The sequence below is a fragment of the Porites lutea genome, chromosome 10 (genome assembly GCF_958299795.1).
Source record: "Porites lutea chromosome 10, jaPorLute2.1, whole genome shotgun sequence".
Lineage (NCBI taxonomy): Eukaryota > Metazoa > Cnidaria > Anthozoa > Scleractinia > Poritidae > Porites > Porites lutea.
Window position 1 is genome coordinate 15,870,909 of NC_133210.1, and position 15,463 is coordinate 15,886,371.

Here is a 15,463-nt window from a genome sequence, read left to right on the forward strand (position 1 = left end):
GTTGTCTGTAAACTATCTCTTTGGAAAAGCAAACATTGCCTAGAATTTTCTATTGCTTGAGGTCGGCTACAAATTTCTAGATGACCGTTCCATTCATGTACAATTTTCGAAACTTATCTAATAAATTCCCTACGATTTTCTGAAGCTTACAGTTTTGACATTTAACTCGAAAAGACTCAAAGTCCCCTAGGCTGACCGAACAGATACAAATTTTGTAGCACCGCTCAGAATGTATTTCTACAGGTCTAAAAGTACTCTGGATAGCCTAAAGGTCTTTTCAACGTAATTAGGAGGAAATCATCGTTGGGTACATCCTCGGAGACCCAGGGGCAGTTACCGTAATGATTCGATTTAGCGCCCGGGGCGCTCATTTACTTTTGGTACCTCAAGGGAGGGCGCTTATTCGAGACAGGGCGCTTATTCGGGACAGGGCGCTTATTTAATTTTTTGAGAAACAACCTAATGTTCAAAACAAAACTTTAATAAATATTAAAATAACTAACAATAACAGAAACCGTAACAGTAACAAATTGTTGAAAGTTCAGTTACTTTTAAAAGAATTGTTCATTTTAGCAGTAACAAATATACATGTACGCTACGGTGAATGTTCATGAGTTTATTTACGGTAACTAACAATAACAGAAACTGAAACAGTAATAAATCGTTAAGCTGTTAATGATTCATCGTAAGTAAGAACAATGCAAACGACATAAATTATGAGACACAGGGGTGGATCTAGGGGGAGGGTGCAGGGGGTGCGCACCCCCCCCCCCCCCCGAGATGACCTGCGGTTTTCTTATACAACTGGTATTCTGCAAAAAAAAAACTATGTGGTTTATTGGTGTTGAAGTATAGCAAGAGACGAGTGCACCCCTTCCTAAAAAAAATCCTGGATCCGCCCCTGAGACAGAAGCGGGAAAGCAACACGAGCAGAAATTACCCGTGGTAAATATTTACGATTATGGCTCGTTCTCGCTATCACTTGATTTGGAATTCGATGTTTGTTTATGAGGTAGAATTTTCGTCTGTTATACGAGGTCATCATGTTTACAAAGCGGCGTGGTCTCCAATCATAGGAGAGTCTCTGGCATGCAGGAAAGATGACCGTAAAGAAGCTAAAGAGCACGATGAATACGCAGTTGGGACTTACCTTGAAGCTGATAACAAACTTGTTGGACATGTGCCGATGGAACTTTCCTTCCTTATATTCACATTTCTCAAAGCCCGCCATGAGAACAATGTACAGGTCCAAGTGACTGGATCAAGAAGACTGGAAAACGGACTCTGTTGTCCCTGGATCCTTTCTGGCCAGAACGACCAGCAGAGCAATCGCCACAAAATTTGAAGAAGAAATTATTCGTTTGAAGGAATTATGTATTCACATGGACATTACAGTTGAGAAACTCAGACGAAGACCACTGTTTTTGTAATACATTATTACGTATGTCAGCTATTAAAGGAAGATAAACCACGTTTGTTACGTACTCTGAAGGCGCTGTAATAATAGAAGAATAGGGGGCGCTTATTAGAATAGGGGCGCTTATTAACAAAAACACATTCGAAGGGGTCGCTTATTTGGAAGGGGGCGCTTATTGGAAGGAGGGCGCTAAATCGAATCATTACGGTAGTCGGGTCGATAAAATGTTCGTGGTGAAAGTTTCCTGTAAGATCGAACTTTCACCACGAACATTTTATCGACCCGACTAACTGCCCCTGAGTCTCCGAGGATGCGTTGGGTACTCCCGAAACGTCACCGGGGCTTTCGAGAAACGAGCGCTGGGCACATTCCTTTGCTTCACGCGACAGAGCAAGTCGTGAAGAAAATGAAATAGGAAACGTCTAATCACACGCTGGTAAATCTCGCGGGAGCTGGTTTGTAAGTGAATTAGGTGAGGATTTCCTATGAAGTAAGGTAAACATCAGTGATTAATGATCCTGTGTATTTTTTATTCAAATTTCAATAAAGAGTCACAAATTAGTACTAAAAACCCAAAACAGCAGTTGCACATAAACTTACATATCGTTACTAAATCACATTAAATGTGGCCTGTGTACTAGCCTGTGGCCGTGGGATTTTTGTCGGAAAAACGGAAGGGAGCTGGGGACAAAATAAAAGCCTTGGGGACGAAACAGTCACGTCATGTGAAATCACACCTTGAGTTAGAATTCGAACTCAGGGTGCGATTTGAAGGGTACTCCCTATAATGACCTCTTTGGAGATGCTTCTCTAAAAGGGGTACATTTTCAGGCTTCAGGTACTCTGAAATCTTGACTTAGAGTCAAGTGAAATTAGATGTACTTCCGGTTTAAAACGAAGTATATCTGTTTCTTTAATTAGGGTAGTCTATTATGCAAGGAAGTGCGTGCACTCACAGTAGACTGTTAAATGGAAAAGAAGAAGAATCAGAGAAAGAGAAACATAACGAGTAAAGCAAGATGACCATTGTAAATACCATAATTCCTGAATAATTAATAACCTATGCCTCCGAACTTGTTTTTATAAGTCTGATGATCAGTCTTCCGCTTTCACTTTCACAATTCATGACAAAACAGTTCATATTTGGCGGAACTCGAAGATCTTGTAATATATAAGTTACGTGAAACCTTTTTTGATACTACGTGGAGTTGTATGGGCCAAAAATGACCGGACAAAAACAATTATTACAGAAATGAATCAAATAAACAAGTCAGTCAAATTACTACTGAACAAACTAAGGCAATGTCATGTGTTTCACTGTGTTTTTCGCCTCATTTCAACATGGCGAACAAAAACGCGATTATTCCCGCAAGTACTGCTGCTATTGCAACCTTGTCGCCATCGGTCAAACTTTTACCTTCCTTTAAACCAATTGCCTCCACGTACATGTTGCAGAAGTTTTGGCAGTTGTTACAAAACTTGAAGTAGCTGCCAAACCGTTTCATCACAGCCACAGCCTTTGCAATCAAATCCTCTCCCTTGGCGTTAATTGTACCGAGGTACTCCATTTTCGACTTACTTGACGAGTCAAGAGGCCTAGTTACCGGGTAGATATGCTTCTTACCGTCGACAACTATGAAACCCAGCTCTACTGTTAAGAAATGTTGATCATTTGTGGTAAGAACGATCGATTTGTGTGCTCCGAAATCCCTTCCGCGAATTGAGTAGACTTTATAGGTCAGGGTTTTGTCAAGTTTTGGCAGAAGTCCTTTTTTGTTAAGCTCAATTAGCTGCTGTTTGTATTTCTCCAAATAGGTGTCGCTGTCTAGCATCGGTTCAGCAAAAATATCGGTCAAAGACATAGTGACGAGATTCAGTACCCAAGGAAAGCCACAGTCGTTAAAGATAGTTCTCAGAAAAGGAGATTCTTTACATTGATTATTATTCATTCAAAATATTTCCCCGATTCTGATAGGCTAAAAGCACACGTTTATTTCACCATAACCAGTTACTTATGACCAAATTTGGAAGAATTTTGTGTTTAGCGAGGAAATGACGTCAAAAATGCTGCGCAGGTTAATGCACCGTTAACCGAGAAGACCTGGGGACGAGGTTAAGTTTTTTTGGTTGTGAACTTGAAAAATGGCGGACATTTCACTTGTTTCAAGAGTAAGAACTAGTAAAAAAAAACTAAGCACATGGCAAGAACAGCAAGAAGACAACTCGATGGGCGGCATCTGCTATTTGGAAAATATTTGCGGAGCTGAACAACCCTAAACGTGCACTATCGAAGATGTACTTAACACTGGCAATGGAGGTAAGCATGTGTTAGCCATGTTTTTAAACTAGGAATTATTTTGAATGAATAATAAAACAATTATTGAATTCGGCTTTCGTATCATATGAAGAATTATGGAGATCTCGGAGTGTGTTCTCCGCCTCGGCCTACGGCCTCGACGGATAACACCCCCCTCGATCTACATAATTCTTCATGAGATACTCGACCTCATTCATTAATTGTTAAAAATCTATAGCCCTTGAAAAGTGCTAAAAAAAAGAATGCGATGTTGTTTAAATTATTCTCGTACAAGTCGGCAAGACGTGCGAGGAAACACGCAAACACGCGCGAGGAAACACGCAATGCATGTGACAAGCAACTCACAACTGATTGGTTTACTGCTAATCATATATCGGTAAAAGTGAATGGCGCACAATTTTCTAGCCAACCCCAAAACTGGCTGCTTTTTTTACCTTCTCTTTGCCTTAATATATGGGGGGGGGGGGGGGGGGGGGGTGATCCCAGGCTAGTTTTCTTATTTTTCGTATAAATTGAATTAGAATTAAAATATTTTATGGTTAATGATGTCCCTGTTCTTGTATCGGTTCTCATTCTCATTCACATTACTGTTCCTGTTCCTGTTCCTGTTCCGTCCTGTTCCGTCTCCGGTTCCCGATTCCGGTTTCCGGTTTTTCCAGAACTCACTGAAGCGTAGCTTAAAACGGTCTTCTTAAAAGTTGCTTTTCTTTATATCCATCAGGCTCCTGTATCCATAAAGAAATCGTAGTGTACTTGTATTTTATTTGTTACTTTATTTTGTCAAAATGTCAACATGATCACAATTTCCTCGGCACTAACTGATCAAAACAAGAATTTTCAGGCTGAATTTTACTTTTTTCAGTTTATTTCCCTATTTTAAGCAGAAAGCAGTGGCGGATCCAGACCTTCAGAAAAGAGGGGGCCCGGTTACCCAGACCCTGAGATAAGGGGGGCCCGGTGGGCCCGGTCCCCCCGGACCCCTCCCCTGGATCCGTCACTGGTAAGGATCTCATGCTATTTGTTTTCGCCACGAATTAGGTTCGGCACAGGTAAAGTTCTACAGTCTGCAGAATCAACAGTCGAACGTAACAGACGTCTTAATAGTTTGGGACCACCTACGTAGGTTGAATATCGACTCTTTAAATTAAATGCGACCTTCGCTGTATCTGCGACTGAAACAGTCGAAGATTCGAATTAGGTTCATCCTCGGAGACCCAGGGGCAGTTAGTTGGGTCGATAAAAGTTGATCTTACAGTAAACTTTCACCACGAACATTTTATCGACCCGACTAACTGCCCCTGAGTCTCCGAGGATGAATTAGGTTCGACTTTTGATTCAAACGTCGCATTTTACAGGTGCCGAACTTAATGCATGAATTATAGTAAATTATTATTATTCATTTAGAGAGACTGGCATGGGAATTTTGACAGTAAGAGACGTTTGTATCAAATGCCGTATTTAACTATCAGTCGACTAAAATAGGAATTAAATTCGTCGCACGTGAAATTCGACGTTTGAACCTTAGCTTTTTTGTGTAAACTCAAACGAAGTCTAAGCTAACTATGGTGTCAAGATCGACAAGGAGATACTCACACTTCCATTGCTTTCTACCAAGAGACTATAAAGGGGACAGAGAGGGCATCCCCCATATACACCCTATTCCATAGGTAATTCGTCTCGAGTTATTTTTAACACCACGGATCTCAAGGGGGATTAGACAACAGCCAATCACATAGCGCGAATGTGTTCCGCGTGGATGACCCACGCTGAGAGCCACGCGTCCTTTACGAAATGACGCAGAACAAAAGGGGGAAGACGCGGAGAGCGATTTTGCTATTCCTTTTGTCGACGAAAACGACTACAGAGAGATTTCTGCGAAAGCTGTGTCAGCGAAACCGAAATTAAAAAAGAACCGCCCTTCCACTCTTGTATAGAGCTAACAGTAGAGCAGGGAAATCATTAACACACTGAATATTCTCTCAGGATCATTTATAATTTACAGTTTGAAGACAGCAATTTCTGGTTTGATGTTTATTTTTTTCAGTCTTTATAGCGATTATTCCTACTCACTTACTTTGTCAATTGTAGGCGAACCCTCCTAAAGCTGAATTTCAAGGGACCATATTCAAGCTCAGAAAGAGAAATAAAATTTCGTCGTTGCTTATTTACGTCCTCCATAAAACGCGAAATTAGGCATTTTCACGTCGTAGTCGTGCAAAAACGGGAAAGAGATGAACAAAAAAGTGTGTTGCACGTGCGAAGTTGTTGTTTTGCTAATTAAACCTATTGTTTTTTTGACGTTCTAGTTGTCGTCCGCGTCGTTGGATCTTAAACTCCCTAAATTGTACAAACGACCGGTTTCAAAAGACCGGCGAAATTTCTCATTTTATTAAAGCACTGAGGTTACGACAACTTCGAGTTAAACTGATTTCACGGGTTGTCAAAGAGTCCAGCGATTCCTTTTTCCCAGGTGAGCGCCGACTAATTTCGCTTCAATATTCAGGAATACTCTCGATCTTTTTACTCTTTCATGGCCTCTCGCCCGACATGTTTTGCACGGCGTTTGGTCATGCGAAACCTCCACGAAACATCCATGCCTCGCGCGAGGTAACTTTATCCCGATTCTAAAAATAACTTGAGACGAATTACCTATGGAAAAGGGTGTATATGGGGGATGCCCTCTCTGTCCCCTTTATAGTCTCTTGTTTCTACATAATGTCCTTTATTAACTGAACAAGTACCTTTATCGTAGTACAAATCTTAATCTACTTTCGCTAAGTATCAGTACATTTGCGCTGTATTACCTTTGGAATATGACTTAGTTTCACTGACGTTGGTAATAGTACATAATCGTTGCTATGGTTATTAATAACCTTGTCACGGTTTTCGACGCCATCTTGAAAGGTAGGCAAACGCGTGAGAAATTACAGTGTTTGTATGGGAATCTAATGTCGAATAATTTCCGTAAAACGGCTCTTCTGAAAAAAATATGATTTGTAAACTAAAGCTTCACTCCTAAATTAAGGGCGTTAAATGCACTAGAACACCTAGAACCACGTTTTTAAATTTTATATACATTTTCTGTAAGAAAGTCCCGGGAAAATTACAGACAAACATATGGAAAATCTAAAGCAAGCTTCTGGAGAAATTTAAGCGCAGGTACGCCCCCAAAATTGTTTAGGACAATCCTTTACTTTGTAGCTTTAGTTTACAAGTCATATTTTTTTCAGAACAGCCGTTTCATGGAAATTATTCGACATTAGATTCTCATACAAATACTGTAATTTCTCACGCGTTTGCCTACTCGTCAAGATGGCGTCGAAAACCGTGACAAGGTCTATACACTGCACTAACCTACGAAATATCTTTATGTTACTGTCGACCCAAATAGTACACGTTGCAGAAACGAAGTCAACACGCATGTCAAATTACCGATAAAACAAACTAAAGGCAATGTCTACGTCATTTGTTTCATTTTGTGTTCTGCCTCATATTCCCGAGTGCGATGACCCCTCCCGACAGCATCATTCCGGTGACAATCGTTACTATTGCCGCCTTGTCAACATCGGTTAAACTTCCCTTTAAACCAATTTCTGCCAGGTACTTGTTGCAGAAGTCTTGGCAGCTGTTACTAAGCTTGGAGTAGCTGCCAAAGCGCTTCATCACAGCCACAGCCTTGAAAATCAAATCCAGTCCCTTTTCCTTGATTTCACCGATTTCCGTCAAATGCGGCTTTATTGACGAGGGAAGTTCTCTCGTTCTCGGGTAGATATGCTTCTTACCGGCGAATGTTTTGAAATCCAGCTCTACTGTAATGAAATGCTTATCATTTGTGGTAAGAACGATTGATTTGTGTGCTCCGAAATGGCCTCCACTAATCGAGTAGACCTTGTAGGTCAGAGGTTCGTCAAGATTAGGCAATAGTCCTTCCTTGCCAAGCTCAGTAATCTGCGTAAAGTATTCGTCCAAATGCTTGTCGTCGTCTAGCATCGGTTCAACAAAAAAATCGCTCAAAGACATAGTGACGAGATTAAGTACCCAACGAACCTCAGTCTGTTAAGGTCGGTACACACTAGGTGACAAGTCGCAGCAACATGTCGCGGCGACACGTTGCATCGACAAATCGCTTAGTGTGTACTGGAGAATTTTTGTGAAAATCTTTGTCGCTGCAACAGAATTTGTCGCCGCAACAAGTCGCACAGATTCAGTCTGATTTGATTTTTTGCGACTTGTTGCAGCGACAAAATTCTGTTGTGGAGACAAGGATTTTCACAAAAATTCTCCAGTACACACGAAGCGATTTGTCGCTGCGACGTGTCGCCTCACCTTGTTGCTGCAACTAGTCTCCCGACCTGTACACACGGAGTGATCTGTCGCCGCGACCTGTTGCAGCAACTTGTCGCCTAGTGTGTACCGACCTTTAAAGATAGTTCTCAGAAAAGGAGTTTTTGACTATTGAATATTCATCGGAATACGGTTCGGAGCACGACATGGAATCCTATTGGATGATCTGCTATGCAAAGGTTTCCGAGAAAAAAATATTGCACTAGTCGGCTCCTGAAAAAAGACATCCTGTTTTTCCTTGAAAATTGAAGTAATCGGCTTTAGCCTAGCTTCTGACATTAAGCGAGGCTCCGATGGAAATTAAGCCAGGCTAACATGCCACTTTGATCAGGCTTTGTCTACACTACTACCCTGCGAGCAGTGGTTTCTCTAGGCCTCCAGACGTTACGTAGGAAACTTCGTAGAGTGGCGTTTGATAGCCTGCGAACACAGAGAAGCGACGACCGGAAGTACGTCTCTGTTCGCAGGCTAGATAGGTAGCGGGGGCTAGGTAACACTATACCGCAAACCTTTTGGGTCGCAAGGGAAAAGTATCCCTACAATACGTATCAACGGCAACGATACAGAACTGGAATAAATACTTCACATACAAATCGACCATCGTGTCGGAGCAGTTGGCCGAAATGGTTTGGTGTATTATTGAAATCCCAAGCTTCACTTCCGAATATTTACTTCCGTCTCAGTTGGTTCCAGTCCTCGCTCCTACTTATTAACTTCCTCTTCGGTCCGAATGCGACTAAGAATGGGAGAAACCTGCCTGATATGTCACGGTCCCTTTCAAGGTCGGTGCGGCACAGCTTCGTTCCGTTACAGAAATCACACCGAAATCACCGTTCTTATTTGTGAACTGAAGCGCCCTATCCGGTACTGTTCCCGTGTCGGCACCGCGCGGTTATCCAATTTCGTGTGAACGGAGCTTCAATGAACACTGTATACGATGTCGACAGTAATCCATTCGGGTCTCAGTAAAAAAAAAAAACGTAATCAATATCCGTTAAGCCAGCTTTTAAAGCAAGCCGAGAAAACAGAAACTGGTCTACAAATGACAAATGCATGAAAAAAGTGATTGGTTATAGGTATAGACACATTAACTGCTTGTCAGTACAGCGGGTTGCGATAGGAAAATATGAGCGAGCAATAGGCCAGTAAAGTGGTTTATAAATGACGAGTAGCACGACCATCTTCTGTCGATATTTTTTATGTTTTCGTTTCCTTTGAGGAAAGATTGAAGTAATATTAACGAGTTTACCTCGAACCGTCAAATGACCAAAATTTGATCGTCAACAGTCAAAAACCAAATTTTTATCTGTCCCAACGTCCATAGAAGTGCCTGTTCCAGTTTAGTTCAGGTCTAGGTCAACACCTAAAAGGCGCTTGGCCTAACGTGCGTACGGAGTCCAAGTACCCGGGATATAAAAAACGCAACCATAAGTGATTTTAGCACCTTCCTTAAAATTAACAAATCTATTCTCTTTTTTACCCTATTTACGGCTAACGGTTGAAATTTTTCAATTTTTACGGCTATCGACTAAATTTTATGGCCGTTTTACGCCTACTGGTTAACCCCATTGAGACCCTCATAAAACTATTGATAATAGTTCACTTTACAACGCACTATTAATTTTAATGTCAATAATTTTATAACAATACTAAAACCATAAACTGGTGTCGTCACGGCGTGAAGTCTTAATTAGAATAACACTACTACAAATTAAGACATAAATTGAAACAAAAAAATCGCACATTATAATGCTTAGAATGGCACTACTCGACTGTGCGATCAATGGAAAATGTTGCAGCGTTGACGGAGGACGGGATATCTTCCCTCTTTTTTCGTCCCCACCCCTGGGGATTTGACAGATCAATAGTCCCCACCCCCGGGAATTTGCCATCCAAGGCAAAAAGAAAAACATGACGGATAAAGTCAGGCGGATTGTTCATTCAAAATTAAAATCACTTCATTTTCAAATTAAGACGTATTACCTATCTGACTCGCATTACCAAACGGACAACCCTTCTCACACGAATAATCCGTCTCTAGTGTGAAAACGGCCATTTCTGTTATAAATGAATGTCGATCCGGCCCAGCCTTGAGTCAGTGGGCGTTCGCGTGTCTGCTTTTGCTTTTTCACGAAGACTATTTTCAAATTGACTATTGACATTTCTATGCGTAAAATAATATTAGAAGTGGAATACTTTATAGAAAGTATGATCAATCAAATGTTAATTTTTTTTCAAAGAATAGCTTATTTCGTCCCGAGATGATTATAAGACCTTTATTTTGCTTGAAAGATACAAAAACTACACTTTAATATTTAACGCTTTGAAACAAAAGAAATTAATTATTAACTTTTTTTTTTGTTAACCGTAAAAATTAACCGATAGCCGTAAAAGAGCCAAAATTTTAGCCGATAACCGTAAAAGCCACAACCTGCAAATGCCCCAACCCCGGGACTGACAAGGCGGGCAAATGCCCTGTAGTAGCCCGGGGGGGGGGGGGGAGGCTGGGCGCAGCTGCAATTGACTGATGCATTACTCTGCAATAAATTTTTGCGGGAAAAATGTTTGACGAAATTTTTATTGGCAACTTGTTTTTGCCGCGGATGAATGGAAAAATCGCAAAAATTAGAACCCGCAAAAATTTCGTGCCACACGGTAATTTGCAATTTTGTCTGAGTTTTGTCATTTTTGTCATTTTAATGACAAAAGACAGAAAAACGTGACATTTTAATGACAAAAGTGAGGAATTCGCCAATGTTAATTTCAGTTTCTTTGTCCGAGTTTCGAATCTTTTAATAGTTGCCTGCGCGCAGCGCTATAAAAACTTCTAAAATAGATTTATGTATTTACATAGATTTATTTTATGTATGTAAATAGTTTTTTCCTATTTTTATGTTATGCCTAAAAAGCACCCACGACGGATAAGGAAAGAGAATCTTTCTCAGCAAATTACAAGAAATTCTCTCGAAAGCTCGCGCTACTAATGCCGTATTATTACGTCATTTTTGAATTCACCAAAAAATTATTTACGCCTACTTTTGCTTTCTGCTTAAAATGGGCCAGACTTTGTCTTGTACAAGTTGTAAATTCCGAAGCGCAAAAATCGCTCCACTACGTACTTTACCCAGTGCGATGAAACGATCCAATCCCTCGATTGTGGGACAAAAAACTTTCAGCTTTCATAGACCATCGCACTCATCGCTGGAGTGGCTTTCAGTAGAACTCTCCAATTGTTCTTCTTTAGCTACCATTTCGTTGGGGTCAGTTAAGACGCTTTCTTCGAAACTGAAAGGCGAGATCACAAATAATGAATTAACACAAGAAGAAAACAAGGAAAGTTCTCCTTCCAGTAAGAAACATCCAGGTAGGTTTTAAACATAAAGGGGAGAAAAGCTTTCATTCCTTTAAGTTCAAGATCAAGTTCATTTATTCACACTTATTCAATTACAATACAACAACAACAAAAAAAAAGAAAGAAGAAGTAAAAACAGAGCTACCTATACATTGAATTAAACATAACAAAAGGAAAAAGTGCGTAGCAGCCGAACGAGCCAAGCTTTCGAGTTGGCTACTACCACAGAGCGGTTACAAGTGGGTGGAGGTTATACAATACTTATCAAAAACGCCTTCGTTGTGTTGTTTTAAGTCCTAGATCGTCGATATCACAGTGTCATGTTTCTTTGAAATAAAATTTTGGGACTTTTAAATTTCGTCGAACCTTTTTTAGGTCGAGAAGACTAGCTTTAAGCGAGTCTATTTCCTGGCGGATTTCCTTTCGGTTATTGGGAAGAAATTCTTTTGCCCACAGCTCTTTCAAACTTTCTACAGTTAATGTCATGCTCTGGGTTACCCTGCGAGCAGAGGCTACATTTTCGCTGTGTGAGCTGGCGGGCGAAAACTAGCCCCTGCCGACAACCGTTCAATTTTCTATCGTACATGTGCAAACAAAATTAATCGTCAGGTCTGTCGTCAGATGGCACGAGTTTCGCGGGAATAAAAAATTGCGACAGCTCTGATCTGCTACGCAAGACTCACGCAAGATTCACGCAATGCTCTAAATCGGTCAAGAACAGGAAAAAATCCGTTTGAATGGTTGTCGGCAGAGGCTACTTTTCACACGGCAGCTCACACAGCGAAAATGTAGCCACTGCTCGCAGGGTAGCTCTGGGTTGAATTATGTACAGTTAAACTCTTAAATTCTATAAGGTTAAACTCTCCACGCGTTAAACTCTTCACCCACCATCTTCGCGTTCGTTTATTCATTCATTCATCCATTCATTCATCCATCCATTTATCCATTCATCCATTCATCCGGCTACACAGTAATTTATACACTAATCTGCATAGAGTCCATAGAGTGAACGAAATGAATGGATGATCGCATGCAACAAGATAGTAGCATACTCGCGGACAAGATTTTCGCAACAGTTTTTTCTTTCTTTCCTCCAGTTTTGACTGTTTCATTAGCCCTTTCTTATTAGGTTTGCAGCTGTGTTTTCCTTTGTCATTTACATTGTTTCTTTATTTGACATGCCTCAATTGTTCACCTACAAACACCTTAAAATATGCAAACACGAGTATTCTACGAACAGGTTGGCCCCAGGGCTCAAAATTGCTTTTCTGTCACATAGGTCTTCTTACTCCTGAACCGGATGAGGATCTTTTGAATTCTACGTTATTACCGGACGAGGCAGCTCAGGAATTCAGCTCTTCAATGCCCGATCAATTGATTGATGGAAGACAGTCACGTGTCGGGGCACTCATTGGCAGGAGTGTACCTCGTGTCTCGACCCCGAGACCATGGGAATCCGGACTAATAATGGTGAAACCTTACTTAGGTAATACAAAGCGCTCCGGCTTCACCGTATACTGTAGATACACTGTAGATAAATGGGTTACTCCAAAAGATTTCGTACTATATATATGGGTAAATTTACGAGCGGGCAAGATGAAGCGAATCCGTGTTCTATCGGTGACGGCGAGCGAGTACTGACGACCCATCTTGCCCTCGCGGGATTTCCCACTTTAGTCCCGCAAAAGAGGCCTCTTTTTGGCCACATCAGTAACAAATCCTTTGTTAACTAAGTTCGTTCGGTCAATACGGCTGGATATTGGCCTTAATCTCTTTTTGCGTGCCTATTGACCTTAGTCAATAACCAACCATTTGACCTCACGCTTGACTCGCTTGGTTAAAAATGCAAATCCTCAACTTCGTTCCCAGTGTTCTCTCCTACTCGTCCCTCTCTCTCGCTCCGTACGGACGAGTTGGCCGCACCCAAACAGAGCAATTGACTGCGCCTCACAGAAAACCCGATTCCAAAGCTTACACATAAACCCGGAGAAATACTTAAGTGTTCACCTAGCTACTCAGAAGTTAACTAACATACACTTTTCCTGTACACTCAGCATCGTAAATAATACCAATCACAGGAAGGTACTGTTCATTCGCTACTTTAGATCAATAGAAACGAGAGGGGAACTGGAGCCGAAGTGCGTCCCGAAATTGTTTCTGGGATCGCTACCGGACAGCTGTTAGGTAATGTTTCCCCAGAAGTCTTTGCGTAAGTTGGCTCCAACCAGATTCCTTTTTGTTTCTAAAGTTGCGAATTGAATGGCCACACTTTAGGATCCGATTTCATTCACAGACTCTCAAGAACCACCTTGTACAGCAAAGAGCCATCTTGTCTATAATTCTTTTGACATATTTTATTTCAGTTGCTGATAATGACATTCAAGAAGAACCTGAGCTTGTCTGCAAACATGGAATACCCTTAAACGGAGCGATCGGAGATTCCCACAAAGTGAATTGCGTAAAATGTGAAAGACCATTTTCCAGAGGAGGACGGGCATTAGCGGGGATGCTCGCTTTTCGACGAGCTGAAACAAAACGACGAAAGAGTAAGAGGATTTTCAACACGAAAAGGCTTTCTGAAGAGCAAGAGAAACGGAAGAGAATGGAGGGGGAATATGATGACGCTCTTCGCAGATTTGCTGAAAAACATCCAAGCAATTGAGAAATCTTCAAGCATTTGTGAGTTAGAGTGAGGCTGGAGCGATGAAGATACTAGTTCTCTTGTATGGCTGGTCTAGAGCCAACAGAGAAAGTGCAAAAGCCACAAAGCACAAATTACCCACTGTTATTGGGTGGGAATAGTTGGGTGTGGTATTGTGAGGGACACAGGTTTAACAGTATCACGAATCAACCGTGTATTGGCGCGCTTTAGAGCCCACACGGAAGGTGCAAAAGCCACACAGCACAGATTACCCAGTGTTATTTGGTAGGAATAGTTGGGTGTGGTGGTGTGGGTCACTGGTTTACCAGTGTCACGAATCTAACGCGTCTTAGCCTTAAAGGGTGATTGCTGACGAGAAGATAACAAGACAAATGCAAACGTTGCAGAGTACCGATCTCACATTGTAATTGGTTTTTGCTGGCGGCCGGTAGTAATGTAAGGTTTTACCACTCTTTCTTAATTTACGCGCCGGATCTACAGACACAAAACCGTCAAAACAGCACAGATTCGATTTCTTGTAAGGGTATTGGCCTTGTCAGGTTGTGAGTGAGACTGGGTACTACGAGACTGTTTGGGGAGGCTGGCGATTCTTTTATTGGCTATAAAAACGAGTATTAACATCAAAACAATCCCATAGTGCAATTCAACAAATCACCACCCACGCCCCAGTCCCAAGCACAACCTCGCAAATGTCCATAGGCTGGTGGCCTGTGGTGATGTGAAGATCACAGGTTTACCAATTATCGCGCCCTTAATGACGTACAGCTGATTGTTTACTAAGACAAAGGTAACGTTTTATAAAGGTTAAGAATCTTTAATTGAACAAAGATATGTACATCAAATAGTGATATTAATAGTAAGTAAGGATTCTGGACACTCAGTTTGTAAATGAATATAAATAAGAATTGTTAGTTTCTATTTTACATAATATTTTCAAGGTGTTATTAGCATATATGTATATAATTGCTATTTATAAGGGTGAGTAGTATACACGATAAAAAAAATGTACAGAGAACCCTTAGAGAATTGAAATATAAAGTATTTTCTATTTTCATTATTTTAAATTTTGGACAAGTGTGTTTTATTCAGGCCCCGTATACTACGTTATTGAAAACCTTTTCATTTTCCCTGCCGCGTCGTCGGGGGCGGACCATAGAGGCATAGAGTGTAACAACGAAAAAGGTCAGGGCTAAGGGTAAAATCTCGAAAAATTCCTGAAAAAGAGACTTTTTTAGTTGAGCTTTGGAATTACTCGCCCTAGTCCCTGCCCTATGAGGTTTCTCTACACCGCCGTGTCTGGGAGACCCTGAGAACCAAGCTTCGTTTAATGACCAGGGGACTAATACTTTTAATTGTTAAACGAACGTGCTA

At 41.1% G+C, this 15,463-nt stretch overlaps 2 protein-coding genes across 2 annotated transcripts; both read right to left on the reverse strand.

Moving 5' to 3' along the window:
- Positions 1-1,936: 1,936 nt before the first annotated feature.
- On the reverse strand, positions 1,937-3,317 carry LOC140950933 (uncharacterized). Its single transcript, XM_073400148.1, has one exon. The coding sequence runs from the start codon at positions 3,277-3,279 to the stop codon at positions 2,749-2,751; it is 531 nt and encodes a 176-aa protein (XP_073256249.1). The 5' UTR covers positions 3,280-3,317; the 3' UTR covers positions 1,937-2,748.
- A 3,329-nt stretch (positions 3,318-6,646) lies between these two features.
- LOC140951101 (uncharacterized) lies at positions 6,647-7,754 on the reverse strand. Its single transcript, XM_073400319.1, has one exon. The coding sequence runs from the start codon at positions 7,752-7,754 to the stop codon at positions 7,206-7,208; it is 549 nt and encodes a 182-aa protein (XP_073256420.1). The 3' UTR covers positions 6,647-7,205.
- Positions 7,755-15,463: the final 7,709 nt, after the last annotated feature.